This window comes from Loxodonta africana, chromosome 24 (assembly GCF_030014295.1).
Source record: "Loxodonta africana isolate mLoxAfr1 chromosome 24, mLoxAfr1.hap2, whole genome shotgun sequence".
Lineage (NCBI taxonomy): Eukaryota > Metazoa > Chordata > Mammalia > Proboscidea > Elephantidae > Loxodonta > Loxodonta africana.
This window is the reverse complement of record NC_087365.1, coordinates 295,899-317,376: the sequence shown is the minus strand read 5'-3', so window position 1 is coordinate 317,376 and position 21,478 is coordinate 295,899. Positions and strand designations below refer to the sequence as shown.

The following is a 21,478-nucleotide window of genomic DNA, read 5'->3' as shown; positions in this document are numbered from 1 at the left end:
TGAAGCCTGCCATTAGAGACAGTATCAGGTATGTGAAACGGCACACTTCTCATGAATTTTTCTTTCTTTTGTAAATTGTTATTTTTCATAAAAATACGTTATCTATTCTAAGCTGCCATTACGTTAACTTATTACTATTTTTAAATTAAGTCATAAATACTTAAAAATTCTCCATTTAAATTTCGATATTTAAATATTAATATAACCCACATAGCCTACACCAACAAAAGCTCTTTGGGATCCTCAATAATTTGGAAGAGTGTAAGGGGTCGTGAGAAACAGGTTTCAGCCTGTGGATGTGGTTCACTGCCTTCCCCTGCTCTGCCACTTCCATCACCTAAGATGCGCACTTTCCAAAAGTTCTCATTAGTTGAGAGACCTGATCATGACCCAACAGACGTTACTGTAGCCACCCCTACACTTGAGATTGACATACATTGGTAAGTTTGCATAGAAAATCTACAAAACCTAACAGAACATGAGAGTTCACACGTGGTGCCTGGAAACACAGAAGGTGCAAAGTAGGGCAAGAGCATGGGTCACGTCTGGGAACCTGGACCTGGCCCCCGGCATACCTGTGTGGTTGTGACATGGGAGGCCTCTGTGAGATGCTGGGATGCCCCTCCTAGCACATTAATGTCCAGGACACATGGTATGTGTGTGTGTGTGCATGCGGGGGGCAGGTCCTTGCAGGACACCATCAAGTTTGGGGTACTTGTCAGCAGAAACAAAGCTGGGAGCAGAGGCTGGACCTGCTCTGCTTCAAGAAGGTGCTCCTGGTGGTCTCCTGTTGACCACCCTTCACAGGGAGGCCAAAAGCATAGCCTGCCCAAACCTCAGGCTGCTCACAACTACCACCCAGGTATGAGCTAGACAGACCCTGGTCACCTGCAGCTCTGGCCATTCTGATGGGTACATACCATGTTCTCAGGAGGTGCAGCAGGACAGGCAGCGGGGTGGGGTGAGGCTTTTAGCAAGGAGGTCTGGAGACCCGGTGGTGTAGCCAGAGGACCATGCTCTCAGAGAAAACCCAAAGCTTCCCACAAGTGCTGGCCCTGCCCCACTACAAAATGGGCTGGGTGGACCAGAGCAGGGGTGGAGGCTTGTGTACCAGCAACAAAAACGCTGGCCTATCTCAGTCAACACAATATCCTTACATGACTGCTCGTGATGGCCAAAAGGGAAGGCAGGGCTGAGGGGGGCTCCTCCAGGCACATACCTTGCACTTGACTTCATACTCCTTCAGGATTTCTGTAAACCGTTCTTCCTGAGAGAGGAGCTCGGTGCTCTGTGGCTCCAGCTGAAGTCAGACCCAGACAGAAAGCGACAACGGCAGAGAATGCTGAGACAGGGCCTCTCGGGCCGGGTGGCCCCTGGGAGGCCACCTCCTCACCTTACCTATGAGAAGCCAACTGCCCCCCTCCAGTATCTCCAGGAACAGCCATTTAGTCCTCCCACCCCTAACGTTGTTTAAAAGGGGGCAGGGGGATTTTCCAATTTATTCAGGTCCTGGAGCCTATGATGCCCTCCTGTCCTCCTCCTGCTTCTCCGCTTACTTCCCCCTCCCCCATCCTTTTGTGACGGGGTGGAGCCAGGGAAGGTCAGTGGAGGCTCACACGTGGGCACTGAGCTCTAAGCTCGTCCTTGGCACTAGTGGGTCCCAGCCTTATCACTACAGAGGCCACATTGTGCTGGGCAGTTCTGGGTCACAGTGGCTTCTCCCGAAAGCGGAAAACAAGGAAAGTCACTGTAGTGGCTTTCTCTCCTATAGGAATAAAACTAAGTTCTATCACCCATGTATTCTTTTGCAGGACATGACCCACCCTCCTGGCCGCGGCTCTAGCAGAAAAGAGGTTCAGAATGAGCAGAAGCACTTGCCTTGTCCTTCAGTACAAACTCAAGGTCATTCTGCAGTTTCAGGACCAGCTTTTCTGATTCTGAATGTTTCTCCACAACTTCAAAAATCTCCTTCTGTAACCGACTGTTTTCCTACAGGACACAAGCCAGTGGTTTACCAGGTGTAGAATAGAGAGAAGGAAGACGATGGCAATCCTCTTCCTCACTCCTCCTTTAGGGAAAGGCTCACTCTCAGCAGTGTCGCAATCAGGCAGGCAGCCTAGCCCCTTAGCCAGGCACACACCCCCAGGTGCCTAAAGCTTCCCCATTGTCTCCTCTGCTCCTGCCGAGAGCTCAACGAGGCGATGCGATAGCTAGGAGAAGGCTGGAGACGAGAGCTCAACAAGGTGATGCGATAGCTAGGAGAAGGCTGGAGATGAGAGCTCAACAAGGCGATGCGATAGCTAGGAGAAGGCTGGAGACGAGAGCTCAACAAGGCGATGTGATAGCTAGGAGAAGGCTGGAGATGCGATAGCTAGGAGAAGGCTGGAGATGCGATAGCTAGGAGAAGGCTGGAGATGCGATAGCTAGGAGAAGGCTGGAGACGAGAGCTCAACAAGGCGATGCGATAGCTAGGAGAAGGCTGGAGACGAGAGCTCAACAAGGCGATGCGATAGCTAGGAGAAGGCTGGAGATGCATCACTTCTGAACGTATTTCTAAACGAGGGAGTTGAAACTGCACCAGTACAGCCCCGATGGCCATGTGGAAAGAAGCCTAGCATTTGTGGACACCAGGAAGCTGCAGCAAGAGGTCAGGAGGACATGGAATTGTTTCTGGGATGTGGTGGTCAATCGAGACCCAAGGGTCTGCTGAGTTCTCTGTGGGCTCGGAAAGCCAGGAGCTGGAGTGCAAGACAGAGTTCAAGGGAGGAAGGGAGGACAGAACAGGAAAGAAACCACAGCTGTGGCTGGGATGGAAAAGAAGGCAGGCAGGCAGGAGGGCAGGAGGGGCCGGGAACAGAGGCTGTGTGGGATATCCAGCTCAGCTCAGCCTGCCCCTCACCTGACACCTCATTCTCTCCCCAGAGGCCTCATGGTTGGGGCATGGGATCTCGGCCCATCTGTGTTTCCTGAGGGACAAGCCAAGCTCAGCCTGACCCTTATCTGACACCTCATCCTCTCCCCGGAGGCCTCATAGCTGGGGCATGGGATCTTGGCCACCTGTCTCTCCTGAGGGACTGGCCAACTGGGGCCAGATGCAGGGTGTGGTATGGGTCGTATGACAGACAAGCTCACAAATCTCCTCAGCTCCAGGACACACAGTTGGGCTCCTGCAGGGTAGGCTTTAGGTTCTGATCTTTTTCACTAATCCCACAATGTGGTCCTGGTCTCTGGGGGTACAGGGGTGACAACTGCTGCTGGAGACCTTCCCTGACCCCCATCTACCAGCCCAGGGCAGAGGGCAGGAGCCATGAAAGCTCTGCACTGTGCTGGTCGTCCTCCTCCCTCCTCGAATGCTAAGAACAGGAAGGAGCAGTACCACCCCCGAAACCCAGGCCTGCCCTCCTCCAGTCACCTGCCTTAGGCCACAGGCATTAAGCCCAGGCACTTGCCTGAACCATGTTAGTAACTCTTCTATACCTTCTTCCTGTCTGGCTGCAGGGATGGGGAGAACGGCTCTTTTTGCCCTGGCTGAGCAACATGACATCTCCCTGGCTGTGGCAAATTTCCCTTAGTTCAAAAATCACAGGCATTTCCCTCCCCAAGGCCCTGGAGGTGCCGGGTCTGGCTGTGGCCATTGTCAGGGAACGTGGGTGTGAGAGGAGATCCAAGTCCCACAACCTCCCCAGCTTCCCGCTCTCATGTTTCCCTTGGGTACCACCCTGCTACCTTTAGGGCCAGCGCCAGCTTTTCCCGCAGGCAGGCCTCCTCCCTGCGCAGGGCCGCGAGGTCCTCCTCCAGCCTAGCCCTCTGCCTGCTGGTCTGCTGCCAGAGCAGCTCTCGCTCCATCTCCATCTCTGAGCGAAGCAGGGCCAGCCGTCCGTGGTACCCCTGCTCCAGGTGTCTGCAATACACACACAGCCAAGTCTGCAGGCGTCTCTTTAACACGTCCCTGGGCCACCTCCCCAGTGTCTCACATGGCCCCACCTTCTTGGAGCTTGCGTGGCCCCTGGCATCTAGACCACACAGTTCTGGACTCCATGATCTCCTGTTTGATAGAAGGTGGTCATCTTCCCTTCCCTCAACTTGCTGTGAGTGCTGAGGGAAAGGTCGCACAGTGGACATTGCCTTCACTGCTGGTCCATCTGAGGGGAGGGGCCCCACATACAGCCAAGCAGCGAAGTGGGCCAGCTTTCTGACTGAGCAGGTGCAAGTGAGGCCCCTGCATCATTTAGGCTGTTCCTGCTTTCCTCTCGTTTTCTAAGGCACACGGCTGGGCTGGTGTACAGTCATCAGAACTGGGAGCCTCGACACACTCTCCTGCTTCCCCTCCGCCCCCCGCCCATGCCAGACTGAGCCCATCACCAGTCTTGTGTTGGAGAAGAGGAGCATAAAGGGCTCGACTCACCCAAGGGACAAGGGGCAAAATAGCTGGACTCTCTAACAGACCTCTCTTCTGCCAGTGAGGGAGGACAGGCAAGGCTGTGGGCACTGCTAAGGAGAGCTAGGAATGTACCATTTCTTACAGCCTCAGGTGTACCTAGGAGAACACCCTTAACGAGCAAAGGGTTCAGTAAGGTGAGCCATCAGCTGAGTGTGGCCAGTGGCTTCTGGCAGACTGCTCCCCATGGTAGGGGCGAAGTAGCCCCTTTCCCTGCTGCAGTGTGGCTAGGTTTTCTTATGTCTTTTCCTCTGGCCTGTCGGCCACCACACACACCATGCAGAGCCCTCCCTGGCATTGCTCAGTGCCAAGGGCGATGAAAGGTCAGAAGGCAGTCTTTGGGCGCCTTCTGCTGTACCAGGAGCCTCGCTGCTGAGCTCCTGAAGCTGTTTGCTGAAACATATGGCAAAACACCCATCTCACTGATCACAAGCATATACCTGGGTGGTAAAAGGCCTCAGTCTGAGCAGCACAGGCCCAGTGGATGAAGCGAGCAGGGGCAGGTAAAGAGTGAGAAGCCAGTGCACACTGCACCAGCCCCACTTACAGAGGAGACTCAATGCCTCTATTGCACCCTCTTCTTTGAAGGAAGAACAGTCCTGTGATGGCTAGGCTGTGGTGCCCAGCTGTTTGGTCACACACTGGTCAAGGTATTGCTATGAAAGCATTTACATGTGATTAGCATTTCAATCAGCCAGTCTTAAGTAAAGCAGATTACCCTCCACAATGTGGGTGGGCCTCATCCAATGAGTTGAAGGCCTCAGGAGCAGAAGCTGAAGTCTCTGGAGGGAGAAGGATTTTGCTTCAAGACTGTAGGCATTCTGCAGGAGTCTCCAACCTGATGCCTGACCTATGGATTTTGGACTTGCCCAGTCTCACAATTATACGAGCCAATTCTTTAAATAAATGAATCTTTCTGTCTGTCCGTCCATCCACCCATATCTTACTGGTTCTGTTTCTCCAAAGACCCTCACTAATACAAAACCCAAAGATGCATTTTCTGGTTCTACTGACTCAGGTAAATGGCGGGGTTGGGGGGTGAGGGGGTCCTCAACTAACCAGAAAGTGGTCATGAACTATAGCTCTGCCACTCCGGTAGCCACGTGTCTTCACTTGCCCTCTAGTCAGAGCTAGAGGTACCAGGTGGGGGACAGTTGCTGGCTCTACCAAACCAGGCTCTGGCCCCAGGAACTGTGCACCAGTGGGACCTACTTGATCTTCCGCTCAGCGAGCTGTTCCATGGCGGAGTGGCAGTCGTCCATCTCTGTCACAAACTCCAGGTTCCTCTTCTCGGCCTTCTCCAGGTCCTGCCTCGCCTTGTCTCGCTCCTTCACCATCTGTTCCATTTGCCCTCTGCCCACAGGAAGGAGACATTGTCAAATGCAGATACCACCGACAGGCTGGCCCACCACAAAAGCACACACCCTGTTGCAGGCCTCATAGCTCTGGGTCTGCATAAGTGATAAAAAGGCCGGCACGAACAGTGCTGAATGTGGGCTAGCATAGTCTCAGAGCCTCATGTGACCTCCAATCACCTTCGAAGGCAGGTTCTATAATTGTGTCCATTTTACAAATGTGTATGCTGAGAGAGAAGTTAAATGACTTGCCAAGAAAAGTTTCTAAGATTCTGAATCCAGGAAACCTGACCCTAGAGCCCTGGCAGTGTGCCATACCTCCAGACAGCCCCAGAACATGTGACCATTTACCCGTGCGCCCTCTTGACTCCAGCCAGGCAGTGGGCTCCTTATATTCCCAGCACCTAGTCCGGAATTAGATGTGTGAAGGGAGAAGGAGGCTGCCTGCCCTGCCCGGTCACAGCCTTGCCACAGGAGCAGCCTGGGATCCAAATGAGTGCAGATGAGTCACTCAGATCCAAAGGCAATTCGTGTGTGTGGCCACCCCAGGCCATGGCCAAGATTCTGTGCAAATAGCCTTGGGGCACCCACTACTCTGGGGAATGTTTCTCCCACCAAAGGAGCAATGAGGAGCTTTTTCTCCCTTCCACCCTCCCAAGGCAAAGGTAAAAACTTGGGCACAATCATTCTCTCGTTCCATCTGCAGAGCTACCTGAGGTCAGAAGGTCATCTACCAGTACCTAAGAAGACAGCAGTCTTTAGGATCGGTGTCATTACTTCTGTTGCTTCTGAATAACTTAGCACCTAAGACAGTGTTCTCATGAAGGCCACACTCAGGGAAATGCTCTGAAGGATCAGTGACACCATGTTGCACTGGCTGAGATTCTGAAGAGTCTAACTTCTTTGTTAGGTGCCATCGAGTTGGTTCCAACTCATTGAGACCCTACGTACCACAGAACGCAACACGGCCATCCTTTCAATCCTTGTTATGCTTGAGCTCATTGTTGCAGCCACTGTGTCAATCCATCTCGTTGAGGGTCTTCCTCTTTTCCACTGACCCTGTACTCTGCCAAGCATGATGTCCTTCTCCAGGGACTGATCCCTCCTGACAACCTGTCCAAAGTATGTAAGACACAGTCTCATCATTCTTGCTTCTAAGGAGTATTCTGGCTGTACTTCGTCCAAGATAGATTTGTCCATCCTTTTGGCAGTCCATGGTATATTCAACATTCTTCGCCAACACCACAATTCAAAGGTGTCAACTCTTCTTCGGTCTTCCTTATTCATTGTCCAGCTTTCATATGCATATTATGTGACTGAAAATACCATGGCTTGGGTCAGGCGCACCTTAGTCTTCAAGGTGACATCTTTGCTTTTCAACACTTTAAAGAGGTCCTTTGCAGCAGATTTACCCGATGCAATGCGTCTTTTGATTTCTTGACTGCTGCTTCCATGGCTGTTGATTGTGCATCCAAGTAAAATAAAAGCCTTGACAACTTCAATCTTTTCTCTGTTTATCATGTTGTGGCTTATTGGTCCAGTTGTGAGGATTTTTGTTTTCTTTGTATTGAGGTGTAATCCATAATGAAGGCTGTGGTCCTTGATCTTCATAAGTGTTCTAAGTCCTCTTACTTTCAGCAAGCAAGGTTGTGTCATCTGACTAACCCAGGTTGTTAATGAGTCTTCTGCCAATCCTGATGCCCCGTTCTTCTTCATACAGTCCAGCTTCTCAGATTATTTGCTCAGCATACAGGTTGAATAGGTACGATGAAAGAATACAACTCTGACGCACACCTCTCCTGACTCTAAGCTATGCAGTATCCCCTTGTTCTGTCGGAACAACTGCCTCTTGATCTATGTAAAGGTTCCTCACGAGCACAATTAAGTGTTCTGGAATTCCCATTTTTTGCAATGTTATCCATAATTTGTTATGATTCACACAGTCGAATGCCTTTGCATTGTCAATAAAACACAGGTAAACATCCTTCTGGTATTCTCTGTTTTCAGCCAGGATCCATCTGACATCAGCAATGATATCCCTGGATCTACGTCCTCTTCTGAAACTGGCCTGAATTTCTGGCAGTTCCCTGTTGATATACTGCTGCAGCCAGTTTTGAATGATCTTCAGCAAAATTTTGCTTGTGTGTGATATTAATTATATTGCTTGATAATTTCTGCGTTCGGGTGGATCGCCTTTCTTGGGAACATGCATAAATATGGATATCTTTCAGTCAGTTGGCCAGGAAGCTGTCTTCCATATTTCTTGGCATAGACAGGCAAGCACTCGCACTGCATCCGTTTGTTGAAACATCTCAATTGATATTCTGTCAATTCCTAGAGCCTTGTTCTTCACCAATGCCTTCATTGCAGCTTGGACTTCCTCCCTCAGCACCATCGGTTTCTAATCATATGCTACATCTTGAAATGGCTGAACATTGACTAATTCTTTTTTGGTATAATGACTCTGTGTATTCCTTCAATCTTCTTTTGATGCTTCCTGCGTCATTTAATATTTTCCCCATAGAATCCTTCACTATTGTAACTCGAGGCTTGAATTTTTTCTTCAGTTCTTTTAGCTTGAGAAACACGAAGCGTGTTCTTTCTTTTTGGTTTTCTATCTCCAGCTCTTTGCACATGTCATTGTAATACTAACTTCTTTAGCTGCATATTAATTTTGTCCTAATTGACATCAGGATTTACTCCAATACAACAGAGTGATCAAAAGGGTGCCTTGGCCAAGTTACTCAATCTCTCTATGCCTCAGTTTCCCTGTCTATAAAGAATGCTAATAATAGAACCTACTTAAGGGTTTGCCCGAATTAACAAAGACAAAGGCAGGCACATTGCCTGAGCAAGGCAAGTGCTCAACAAATAATTGCCATTATTAGTATTGCTATTAATAATAACATAAACCTATGGACATCTGTCATTGAGACTGACACATAAAATAACCAGCTGAGTCAAGGCAGAGCTCCGCTGAAGTGGAACACGGGACTCCTGGCCCACCTGCTGCCTTGCCCTCGGTGGCAACATCTGAGAAGCATCTTTGTGCCAGCCAGGTGGTTCCAGACAGGGGGCTCCAGCCAGGTGGCTCTAGCCTGGGGGCTTCAGCCAGGTGGCTCCAGCCTGGGGGGTCCAGCCAGGGGGCTCCAGCTAGGTGGCTCCAGCCTGGGGGGTCCAGCCAGGTGCCTCCAGCCTGGGGGGTCTAGCCAGGGGACTCCAGCCTGGGGGGTCCAGCCAGGTGGATCCAGCCTGGGGGGTCTAGCCAGGGGACTCCAGCCTGGGGGCTCCAGCCAGGTGGCTCCAGCCTGGGGGCTCCAGCCAGATGGCTCCAGCCTGGGGGCTCCAGCCAAGTGGCTCCAGCCAGGTGACTCCAGCCAGGTGACTCCAGCCAGGTGACTCCAGCCTGGGGGCTCTGCTGGCTGATGTTCAGGACACTTTCCAGCCACAAAAGGCTTCAACCTCTGCATTAGGAAGCACAGCATCAGCTGGGTAAGTTTCAAGTTTGGATCCTGCTGTTTGGGATCTTGATAAAGGGATTAGGTGAGGACCTGAGATACAGTTTTCTAAGCTTCTCACCAAATATGCAGGAAGACTAGGTAACCCAAAAATTCTGTGTCAATAAAAACCCAAGAAGGCAGCCTGGACAGGTCAGTCACTCCTTAGGTCCTGTTCAGACCAGGCAAATGTCCCTCTCGCTATACCAGGGACCCCTTTCCTTGTCCCACCTCAAGGGCTGGCTATGGAGTCCTCCCCTCACCCCCACCAGGACTGGCTATTTGGGGGTGAAAGGGGCAGGCAAGGAGACAGCCCAGGTCCTGTCAGTCCTGGATTCCCCAGAGGCCGGCCTGGCCAGTGCGCCACCCAGTGCCCGCCGTAAGCCTTCAAGACCTCTTACTGGAGGTAGGTCAGCTCCTGTCGGTAGGAGGCCAGGGCTGCTTGCTGAGTGACACCAGTGACCATCATGAGCTCATTGTCGAAAGCCCAGGACAGCTCCAGAAGGTCCACCTCCTCATCCACACTGAAGTCAAGGTTCTAGAAATAAGAAACCCCGAGGGGCAGGTAAAATGAGTTTACTTCTCTAAACAGACACATCCTGGCTCCACAAGGGACAGTCCCCGCACCCCAATCCAGTTTCCTATCATGGGGCGCCTGTAGCTTTCTAGCCAGCCCATGTTTCTTCCTCTTGGGAGGACCCCCTCCCCACTCTAACTTCCAGGAACTCTGGTGGGGCTCTCAATGAGGGAGGGGTCTCACTGTGCCTGCCCGAGGGACATACTAGGAGGGGCACGTAGAGTACTTCATGGGGATTAACAGAGAGACAGAGGAGAAAGGTCCTTTTCGCTCCTCTGAAATCAATTGTTATAAAGACTGCGTGAGCCTTGTGGAAATCCAAGGAGGAGACTTTACCTGAGGCTAAGGCCACCAGAGAAGCAAGCAGAGGAGATCCGGAAGAGAGTTCTGACCTGGGCATTTAGACCTAGCGGCGCCTGCGTCAGCTCCCCCAGCTGCCCACCAAGGTGGGCCACTAACATTCTCCTTTCTGCTTAAGCTATTTTGAGCTGGGTTTTTGCCATTTCAAGGTAAATGAATCCGAAAAGAAATTCCTGACATGTGACATATGTAATCAATTCTGACACCTATTTCATATCTCAATGAAACGTATGTACAGATCTGTGATTCTGTTGGTAAAAAAATGATGTATCAGAGAGGAAAATGAGCCATAGCCAAAAGTGTTCCAGAGTGAAACCTTCTTTCTCCCTCAGAATTTTGAAAAATAAGCTTAAAAAAAAAGAATACGTTATGTGCATCTTAGCACACATATGCAAACAACAGAACAATGAACACCCATATGCCCTTCAGCTCAAATGACCAGTCATTACTATTTTGCCACATTTGCTTTTTTAGAGTATTCTTGACCACTACTTCTCACTCTGAACAGTTATGTTAAGTCCAGAGGCAGGAGACACACACATCCAAGTCTGCAAGAGAGTGTGCTACAACGTTCCCAGATCACACGTCAGAACCATATACGCTTCCTTTTTTAATCTACAAAATGAGGATGTGAATTTTCTGCTGCTTCCCCTACTTCCCAAGCTGCTTCTAAAGAGAAATGACATTAAGGGTGATGTACATGGAGCAGTCTGGGAAGTTAAAGCTGATATTACACAAACGTAAACTTCCCAGCAATAATACCACTTGATAGGCTGAAAAGACACAACTGAAACAAGTCACACCAACAAATTCTGATCAAGAAGGGAGTCACCGAAAACAACCATGGGGTGTGAGAAGGCCAGCCTCCAAGATGGCTCCGGTGGGCCTCGCCTGCGGGTATTCACGTCTTGTGTACTCCCATGCCGCTCTGAGGAGTGCTGACCTATACGACCACTAGAATACTGAGGAAATAACGCATTGGGACTTCCAGCCTCGGTCATAAAAGACATGCAGCTTCTGCTTAACTCCAAGAGCCAGTCACCATGCTGGGGCGATACTCAAGCAGCCCCACAGAAAATCCTGAAGCAAATATCACCTTACCTGCCACGTGAAGGAGCCACCTTGGAAGCTAATCCTCAGCCCCAGTTGGACCTTGAGATGACAACAGCACTGGCTAACATCTGACTGAAAGCTCCTGAGAGGCTCCACCCAGCTGAACCCTCCCTAATTCCCGGCCACTGCAAGTATGTGAAACAGTGGATGTCCGCTGTGCAACCATCTGTTAGAAGTGGTGGATACCCAACACAGGCTCTCCTCACAGAGCAGCTCCAGAATGAACGGTGCTATCTCGGCCACTGTCTCGAGCACAGGTAAAAAGTGCAACTACAATGGTTGGAGGTCAGGAGAAGCTGGTTATGAGATACCAGGACATGCACATGCCATGGGCTGGGTGTTTCCTTCCCTGGGAGAGGCCTTCTTCAGCACACAGCCTCACTGCTCTGGGAGAGGCCAGTGGCCTTGGACGGCCAGTTAAGTAATTATCAAGAGTATACACAGAAAGGGTCCTGCCTGATTCACTGATTGCCTGCTCATCCTCCCCGGCTGAGCCTCAGTCTCACAGCTTGTAAAGTGGGAGCTGTAACACCTTACAGGGCGGTCCTAAAACCCCGGCTGAATCTCAGCCTCCTGGCTTGTAAAAAGGCAGAGCTGTAACACCTTACAGGGCTGTCCTAAGCATGAAGTGAAGTCACACACTGAAAGCTTCTTGCATGGGACTAGGGTGCCTGAGAGGAGTTCAATAAACAGAACTCTGTTTTCAGTAAATGGAATATGAAAATCTCGTCAAAACCAAAACCTGAAAGCAACTAGTAAATTACAAATTTCTATAGAGATGAAAACACTCCCTACTATTAAGAAAGCAATAAAAACGTAAATCCTGCAATGTGAGAAACAAGGATGAGACAAGGCACCCAGTGCACCTCTAAATGCCTGTGAGTCGGGAGCAAGCTTTCAGAGAGGACCTCCCAAGTGCGGGCACCTTTCCTCTTTGCAATTTCCCCGCAGTGTGCAGTTTTCAGAGGTGCTTTCAGGACAAGCCTGAGACGTGTCAGGCCTGGCTCTGGGGTCCAGGCCCTGCCCAGTTGCTGGCTGTCTGGGATTCTGAGATGTGAAATTAGGTCCCGGAAGGTCTCCATCCAAGGATCAGCCACACTGGTTTAAAGGCTGACTTTGGGCTCCTTTGTGTACTGATGTCTGTACTAATAGGAACATTTTTGGAGGCAACTTGACAGAACTTATCAAGAATTAAAATATATATCACTTTCAGGAATCTATCCTACAGAAACAGTATGAGGATTTATTACAGGAAAAACATACATATGCATGTATGTCGAACAACAGGAAAACATCACGTAAATTAACATGCTATACAGTATGAGCAATTTTGCAAAAAAAAAAAAAAAAAAGGTATGTATAAATACACATTTATTCTATCTGCAAGGAGACCACTCTGCAGGGCAGCCAGGGGGAACGGGGCAGGGCAGAAGGGGAGAGGCTTTCTCTTTCATTCTCTATATTCCTATACAGTGTTTTACAATGGGAAGGGAAATTTGGAAATGAAAATAATGAATATACTTTCAGGGAAGGACTAGCTCCTGTCCTGGCCCTGGTGAGCGAGTAGCCTGGGGTTTGGCCACTGTAGCTCTCCACGACTCCTCTCAAGGTGCCCCCTCCTGTGGGCCTGGGCCAGTCCACACCTGACTACCACCCCAGAGCAGTGATCATTCCAAGTACGGGACTTTCTCTGGGTCCCTGGGAGAAAGGAGACCCCATAAAGAAACCTGCCCTGAGGACAAAATGAGACCCCATAAAGAAACCTGCCCTGTCTGAGGACGGCCTCCTGGGCCAGCTCTGGGACACCGTGGAGGAACGCGGGGAGGAGGCCCCCCCGGCAGATAGGGGAAGGGGCTGGTGGGGGCCAGGGGCACAGTTGGGCAGGGGGCACTTGGCGGAATTCAAGCTCACTGGATACCAGTCACTAACTGAATGAAAATGCACATACTTCTCTCTGACTGTGACGCCACACACCTGCAACAGTGACTGCCCTCATCCTAGTGAACAGTCTCACAGGTTGACATGGCACTGGGGGGAAGATCTAAGACACGGAGACCTACCCTCAAATGTGTTTTTTTCAGGCTGCAGTTTCCTCTGTATTTTATGTATTATCTTTTTAAATTAAAATTTCCTATATTTTAATAGAAAAAAAAAATTTGCCACTAACTTCCCTACGTGCGATTCTCTGCTGTGGCAGGAGGAAAGGAGCCAGAGAGCAGAGGCAGTGCCCTCCCGGACCCCCACCCCTGCCAACCCACCCATGGGGCCAGCCATGGACATCCATTTCCAAACCTGTAAGATCTCCTTGCCATTCTGAATCCCCTCCTGGGCCCACAGAGTGACGACCTGCTTGGGAGATGCAAACCCAGTGCCATCGTCGATGCTGGAGAAGAGGCGCAGGCCTGAGCAGATGGACACGAGGGACGAGGTTGTGGTGGTCCGGCACCCACTTTCCTCCACAGCCTGCACGCCAAGGACAGAGAAGGCGCTCCTGAGCTCATGTGTCTGCTGAAGCCCTGGGCACGTCTGTTTATTTCTCACGTCTCCCACCACACAGGCCTGCACTTCGCACCTGCTGCCCACAGAGGCCTAACAAGGACAGCCTCACAGGGTTACTGCTATCTCCACGTCCTGGACAAGGTAAGAGGGCTGGTCACAGTGACATGGTTCACCAAAGCATGCACACTTCTGTGGGTGCAGTGCCGGGGCTGCTCTGGGACCGGAAGGCGGTACTACCACACAGGCCTCTGTCCGGACCCCAGCTAGTTGGTCTGTGCCAATCTTTCCTCTGACTTAGGAACAGGGTATGGAGGGCCTCACTGAGGAAACGGGGTATGGAGGGCCTCACTGAGGAAGGGCCTGAGAAGGTGTCTGCCATTGTCAGGAAACCCTTGAGGGGTTCCAAAAGCAGAGTGGGGTGTCCCAGACATCTCTATCTGTGAAATTGCACACTGCTGAGAATGCCGAAGCACGTTGCTCTCAGCTAAGCAGCCTAGGGGAGTTTTAAGATGAAGGTAAAAGTTCTCTCAATCAAAAAGCTGACCTGCGGGGCTCAGGTACTGTATCAATCCACAGGAGCAAGGAAGATTTTCCTTTTCTTTTCTGCCCCAGAGTCATTCACAATAAATATGTGCTATCTGGAACTCCAGAGAGTAAGGATGAGTGTCCTCCCTCCCTTCAGGCGACGCAACCTCTGCTCCAAGCCTCCAAGGCTCCCACCACACTTATGCAAAACCTACCTTGTCACAGCCTGCTCAGCCTTCCTGGCTTCCCCCTTACCTCTCACTAGCTGGGCTCCAGATCTGGGACCCTCTGTGCCTGGCTCAACTACCCCGAGCTCATCTCCTCTTGTACCCCTTGCTCTCTGGGCTCCAGATCCGGGGATTCCTTGCTATTACTCAAACACTGCAAGCCCACCTCTGCAGTCTGAACCACGCTCCCCTTGACCCTACTGGCTCATCCCTGACTCACTCTGGTTTCTTCTCCAGTGACCCCCAGGCCTGCCCTGAGCACCTTCTCTACCTGAGCACCTTCTCTCCCCCAGTACTGTACTTCTGAAGTCGGGCTTCACCCCAGGGGGCAGAGACCATGTTTGGCTTGTCCTCAGCTGAGTCACCACCTCTCTACTGAAGGAATGAGTACTTACTGAGAGCTTACTGGGCTGTGCTGGGTGCTTTATGTGCTAACTATAAATAAAAAAAAAAAAAATTTTTTTTTTTTAACTATACAAGCCTACAAAGCAGAAATCTTACCCCGTTTATAGGTGGGGACAGGGTGGCTAAAGAATGCTCAAGACTTACCCATGGCCACCCACAGAGAAGCTCAGATACTCAAACGTACCTGTAACTCTTATGGTTCTCCTATCTGTTTCCTCTGAGGACTGTGAGACCCAGAAGGGGCTGTTGTGCTGGGTCATAGGGGCTCCCCTACCACCGGGTCCACCTGCTTCTGGTGTCATCTCCATCTGGGGCTTGTGTCTGGGCATCCTGTGTGCTAACACAGCCATGCCACTTGGCAGGGTCCAGTCTCATGCCCTTGAGCCAAAATGTGGAGCTACACACATACAGGACACGGCAACCCCCACCTCACAGCAATGCAGGACACTCTGCCCCCCTAGAATCCCTCCAGCTTCTGCCCCCAAGTGGCCACGCAGACAGGCGGTTCTCAGGTGATAGGCGTCAGAGAAGGGCAGGACCTCAGTGCTCCAAAGACTAAAAGTTGGAACCTGTCCACTCCCCAACCTGGCTTTATATGTCCCAAACGTGTTGTGTATCGTGTGTGTGTGTGTGTATGCAGTGGGTTTAGTGTATTACAGAGTGTACGTAAGTATATACAGAGTATACATGTGTGTATATATACTGTGTATGTATAGAGCATATGTGTGTATATACTGTGTATGTACAGTGTGTATATATTGTGTGTGTAGAGTGTGTGTATACAGAGTACATGTGTGTGAATATGCTAGGTGTTTTGTGTGTATGTGCGTGTACAGGTTGTATGCGTGTGCATACTGTGTGTATATAGAATGTGTGTATACCGTGTGTACAAAGTGTATGTGTGCATACTGTGTGTGTATACAGTGAATTTATTGTGTGTGTGTGTGTTTGCTGTGCACGTATAGAGTGTACGTGTATGTGTGTATGCTATGTGTGTATACACTGGGTTTAGTGTGTGGGTGTATACATGTGTGCACTATGTAGGTATGGTGTGTGTGTATAGTGTGTATATCATGTGTGTATACAGTAGGTATACAGTGCGCGTATACAGAGTGTGTGTGTATACACTTTGTGTGTATACAGTGGGTTTAGTGTGTGTGTATACAGTGTGGCCATACAGTGGGTTTAGTGTGTGTGTGTGTGTGTGTGTATACACAGTGTGCGTATATACTGTGTGTGTATACAGTGGGCTCAGCGTGTGTGTATACAGAGTGTATGTGTGTGTATACATTGCGTGCATGCATATAGTGTGTGTGTATACAGTGGGGTTAGCATATATATGTGCACACAAAGTGTGTGTGTGTGTGTCTCCCATGTGTGAATGTACAGTTTGCATGTATAGTGTGGGGTATATACAGTATGTCTAGGGTGTGTGTGTATAACGGCACGTGCAGTGGGTGTGACAGTGTGTGTTTGTCTGTATGATGTGAGTGTGTATGCCACGTGTGTATACAGTGGGTGTGTGTGCACGGTGAAAGTGTATGTACAGGTGTGGTGAGCAGTATGTCTATAGTGTGGGTGGTTGTCTGCAGTGGGTGTGCGTATGTATATTGTGTGTGTGGATGTGTATACAAAGTAGGTGTGTGTATGCAGTAGATGTGTACAGGTATGTGTGTCTACAGTCGGTGTGTGTGTACACAGTGTGTGCAGTGGGTATGCATAATGGGAGTGTGTGCATACAATCTAGGTGGAGCATACAGTGGGGGTGTGTATACAGGTCTTGTATGTGTGTGTAACAGGGAGAGCAGCTGGCTGTGACGACAGGATGATGGGTCAAGCCGCTGTGCCGGGAGGACCTGCACTGCAGGGGCATTTGAGGTTGCAGGACCTTGCATGCTCAGAGGTGAGGCTGCTAGGGCTCAAGGCCATCGGCTGGGAGGTGGCACTGGATCACTGTCCTCCCCATCAGAGCCAATGCCTGGAGAAGCTGCTGACTCCTCGGGACATAAGGCATGGTCCACTTTGAGGTCCCCACTCCATAGTGGCCGTTGGCAACACCTCTGCCCCACCTAGCCAGGGTGTACTGCAAAGCCATCTCACCTACAGCACTGGACATGGTCTGCCCATGTTCCTGCATCTGCCCCAGCTCTCAGCCCCAACAGAAGACTCCCTATCATCTCACTGTGGTCCACAAAGACTAGAAGCCTATCTCCACCCCAAGTTTTGGTCCACAAGTTGAGCCCAGTACTGGCACACAAACTCCTCGACATGGGCACCTTGAGGAAGCCATGTCTCCCTTCTGGGCTCCTCACCACAGACTTGCCTCTGGCCACAGAGGGCATCCGTCCAGGGAGGTCTCTAGGGCACCAGCTGCCTTCTTGCTCCTGGGCACAGTGCCAGCCACGTCCCCCCAGTAGCTCAGTGCTCCTGCTGGCCTACTAGACAAATCGATGCCAATGGGGACAGGGCTGCTTCAGCCTCAGAGGAGGCCGAGGGCCCCGAATGAACACCAAGCAGTGATACAGTGGGCCCATATTGTGAACTTTGTGACCTCATCTGTCAGACCTTATATGGCCTGACGCCGTGCCTCAATGTTTCTGAGTGTCTTCTTCCTCCATTCTTGTTGACTTTAGATTCAGAAACTTACATTCTCAGAGGTACCTGCCACTTGGTGGAGAATAACACTCTGGTCCCATATCACCTCCCACAAAACATGGAGCCAGCCCATCCCCATGAGGAAGGCAAGAACTCCTTAGAGCAGCCTGCTCTGCAGTGGGAGAAGGAAGCTGTTCCGTCTAGGCAGGGAGAGAAACCACACGCTAAGTCAGCAGTCACTCAACAAAGTTGTAACTTAGAAAATGGCCTAAAATCTGCTCACCGCAAACTGCACAGAGACCTGGCACTTCTTCAAGACATAAAGTTCAGGCATACAGGATGGAGAGAAGACGGCTAAGGAACACAGCCCTGAAGGGCTGCCCTCAGGAGAGGCCACAGGGTCCTCTGTGACACTGCTCTTTTGCTCCATCACAACATGGAAAGAGAGGGGGCTTTCCTTGCTGGAACTTTGTGTATCTCACAGCTGAGAAACACGTACTGAGTTGTCATGCTCCAGACACTGCCTTGTATCATGTGATCCTCATAGAACACCTGTGAGGCGGGAATCCTGACTGCCCCATTTTACAGATGAGGACCCTGAGGCTCAGAGATAGTAAGCAACTCATTCAATGACACGCAGCTAGGGAGGTCTGTATGATTCCAGAACCTCAGTGACATGCCCGTCAGTTACACAGGTGAGTACACACCCCTGTCGAAGTCCTGGACAACTCACTCAGGAGACACGGAAAGGGGTCAGGCTTGTCAAAGACGCGGAAGGTTATCAGCTGCAGCCCCAGAATGAGAGCAGTTACTGCTGTGGCTCAGGGTCTCATTGTCACATTTTACCTGGAAATCAGGCCAAGGCCTGCTCAGTTGGATGGGAGTGGAAGATTCCGGAAGTGAAGCGGGTCCATGACTGAACAGGCCAAGCTGGAATTCCGCAAGACTCACTTTGCCATCTCCATCTCGATCCAGTTTCTTAAACAGGTCCTCTAGTTCCTGAACAAAAGCCCCACACCTGGATCAGGACAGACGCTTTGCTTGGCTCAGGGGCTCCACCAATAGGCAGCTCACACCCGCTGGCACTGCCAGGCCTTCCGCGCTCCCTCCCCTCTGGTTTAAACACACAACAAGGGCTGCTTGCTGCTCCTTATCCAAACTCAAAACTGCCTAGGTCACACCTGGCTGTGTTTCCCACACGCCTCCCCTCTCTCATGGGAAATCGCCGCTGCCCTGTGCGTTCCCATCCCACTGTGAGTAGCTGAGCCACCTGAACTTGTCTACTGGGGCCGGAAACTTGAAGAATGCTGGCAAGAGGATGCACACACACAGCCCAGGCCAGCTCCAGTAGGTCACAGGTACGCGAGCGGCCAAGGCTGAGACAGCATCAGTGAGAATGAGGACTCCCACATACCACCACCCACTTCTGCCTCTGCTCCCATCTGCTGGGGAGTGAAAGCAGGCTCAGAAGAGGCCGTATTTGGCTGGTGGTACAATTCAGCCAGGCAGACAGGGCAAAGTATTCCAGGCAGAGGGGTGACTGTGAGTGATGGCGTCTAAGAGTGCCTGGCACACCCAAGGGCAGCAAGGGCTTGGTGGAGCCTGTGTGGTGAGAGGCTATTACGATGCAGCCTGAGGTTTCTTTTTGGCAGAAGGCTTGGAGCCACCCCAGGGTTTTAAATGGGCAGGTGATATGGCTGAATCAGTGTCTGAAGGGTGAAGAGGCTTTTTAGACCCAACATCAAATTCTGATCATTTCAGAGAACAGTGGTTGGGGCAGGTCTGTCCCAGGCTCTATCTCACCTCTTTCTCAAGTCGTTGCAACCCGATGCTCTGGCAGACCACTGCCAGCTCTTGCGCACTGAGGTAGCCACTGCTGCCAACACCAAGCTCTTCCCAGATGACCTGGGCCTGGCTCTGAGGTGTGTCAAAGGTGGGGCTGCTGAGCTCCTGAGGACTCCCCAAAACCTTGGGACTCCAGGCTCGCAGTTGGCCTGAAACAAAGGGAGCACAGTTAAACAGCGCCAGGTGGAAGTGTTGGGGGGTGTGTTCAGATGCCAGCGAGGCACTCTGAAACATGACGGACTAACAACTGGACAGAGGGATGGACAGATACGTAATTGGACAACGGTGGACGGACTCATAACTGACTTTACTATGAGCTTTGAAAATTCACAGTGTTCACTATAAAATTCTTTCAACTTTCCTCATTTTCATAATAAAATGTTGGGGGAGAGAGGATTCCATGGGGAAAGCGTTTTTCTGAAGGTAACACAAAAACAGATATTACTAAGTCAGACCACTAAAAGTACATACAACAGGGCTCTATTAATCGTAGTCATTAAAAAAAAAATTTTTTTTTTTTTTGCGGTTTTGAACCCTGATTGATTACTGCATGATGAGCCAGCATTAACTAAGTGTGTGTCCTGCCTAAGGCTTTGATGTCATGAACCAAGTTTGCCCATCCACAAGGGAGTCTCCACAGGCAGGGCTGTGGGGACAGGCGTGTGGCAGGGATGTAACTATACTCTGCAGCAGACTGGGTGGGGTCTGAGAGATCAGATAACCCACAGAGGCTGGAGGTCGGGAAAGGCCTTGTGTGCCGGGCTGGAGGAAGACGTACTTCTCTCATTAAGATTTCTTAAAGCTCACATTGCAGGAAGTTATGAATCCTTGACAAACAGCCCAGGGCTGCACAGGGAGGGAGCAAGGCAGTAAGGAGAGGCAGCCAGGGCCCAATGTGGGCCAATGGGTTCGTGGGGCGGGGGACACACCTTTGGTTCTGGATACACCACATGGCTGGGGTACCTTCAGTAAGACACTTCACCTCCCTGGGCTTCAGTTTCTCAAATTACAGACCAAAAAGGTTGACTCCTCACGCTAGGATTTAGGCTTCCTTTTGGATTTTTCAAGAAGGTTTATTTTACTTTGTTGTTGAGAATATACACAGCAGAATATACACCAGTTCAACAGTTTGTACACATACAATCCAGTGACATTCTTTGAATCGTGCAACCATTCTCACCCTCTCTTTCTGAGTTGTCCCTCCTCCATTAACTCCCTGCCCCCTAAGATCCCTATCCAAACTTTTGAGTTACCATTGTCAATTTGATCCCATATAGTTCTTAAAAGAGCATAAGGCTCAAGGCAGACATTTGTTATACTTAAGCTAAACTACTGTTTGGTTTTAAGAAACTTCAGGATATTTTTGGTTTAATTTTTAAAGACCATCCTCAGGTCAACACTTTCAGGGGTTTCTGTAGTCTTCACAGCTTCAGAAAGTCTGGAGTCCATAAGAACCTTAAATTCTGGTCAGCATCTCCCCTCTTTTGATCATTGAATCATTGATCAAAATATTCAGTAATGGTATTACTTTCAGGTCTTATCTTTCATTTTTTAAATTTTATCTCTATTTACTTTTTCAAAAATTTTATTGCGGTAAAATAAATATAACAAAATGTTTGCCATTTCAATCATTTTAAGTGTACAATTCAGTGGCATTGATTACAGTTACTGTGTTGTGCTACCATCACCACCGTCCATTTATGAATGTTTTTCATCGCCCTAAACAGAAACTCAAAACTATTTTTCAAATTCATGCACCAACCACTAAGGCCGAAGATGAAGAAGGAAATTGAAGATTTTTACCAACTTCTGCAGTCTAAAATTCATCGAACATGCAGTCAGGATGCATTGATAATTACTGGTAATTGGAATGCAAAAGTTGGAAACGAAGAAGAATCAGTAGTGGGAAAATACAGCCTTGATGACAGAAACAATGCCAGAGATCGAATGATAGAATTTTGCAAGACCAGTGACCTATTCATTGCAAATACCTTTTACAACAACATAAACAGCAACTATACATATGGACCTTGCCAGACAGA

At 50.0% G+C, this 21,478-nt stretch overlaps 1 protein-coding gene across 12 annotated transcripts in view; it reads right to left on the bottom strand.

Annotated features, from left to right (window-relative positions):
* Positions 1 to 21,478, bottom strand: part of NINL (ninein like) — a 245,308-nt gene that overhangs the window by 73,078 nt on the left and 150,752 nt on the right. For 7 of the 12 annotated variants that reach the window (XR_002786145.2, XR_002786144.2, XR_010319179.1 and 4 more), the window contains 8 exons: positions 19,395 to 19,585; positions 18,438 to 18,590; positions 13,633 to 13,803; positions 9,692 to 9,828; positions 5,651 to 5,791; positions 3,727 to 3,901; positions 1,879 to 1,989; positions 1,220 to 1,300 (listed from right to left, as the gene is read on the bottom strand). Coding sequence is in view for 9 of the 12 variants with exons in the window: in XM_064275676.1 (XP_064131746.1) it covers positions 1,220 to 1,300; positions 1,879 to 1,989; positions 3,727 to 3,901; positions 5,651 to 5,791; positions 9,692 to 9,828; positions 13,633 to 13,803; positions 18,438 to 18,590; positions 19,395 to 19,585 (1,160 nt within the window). In the remaining 3 variants the exon portion in view is untranslated. The other 5 variants (XM_023549930.2, XM_023549933.2, XM_023549932.2 and 2 more) reach the window with 4 other exon arrangements.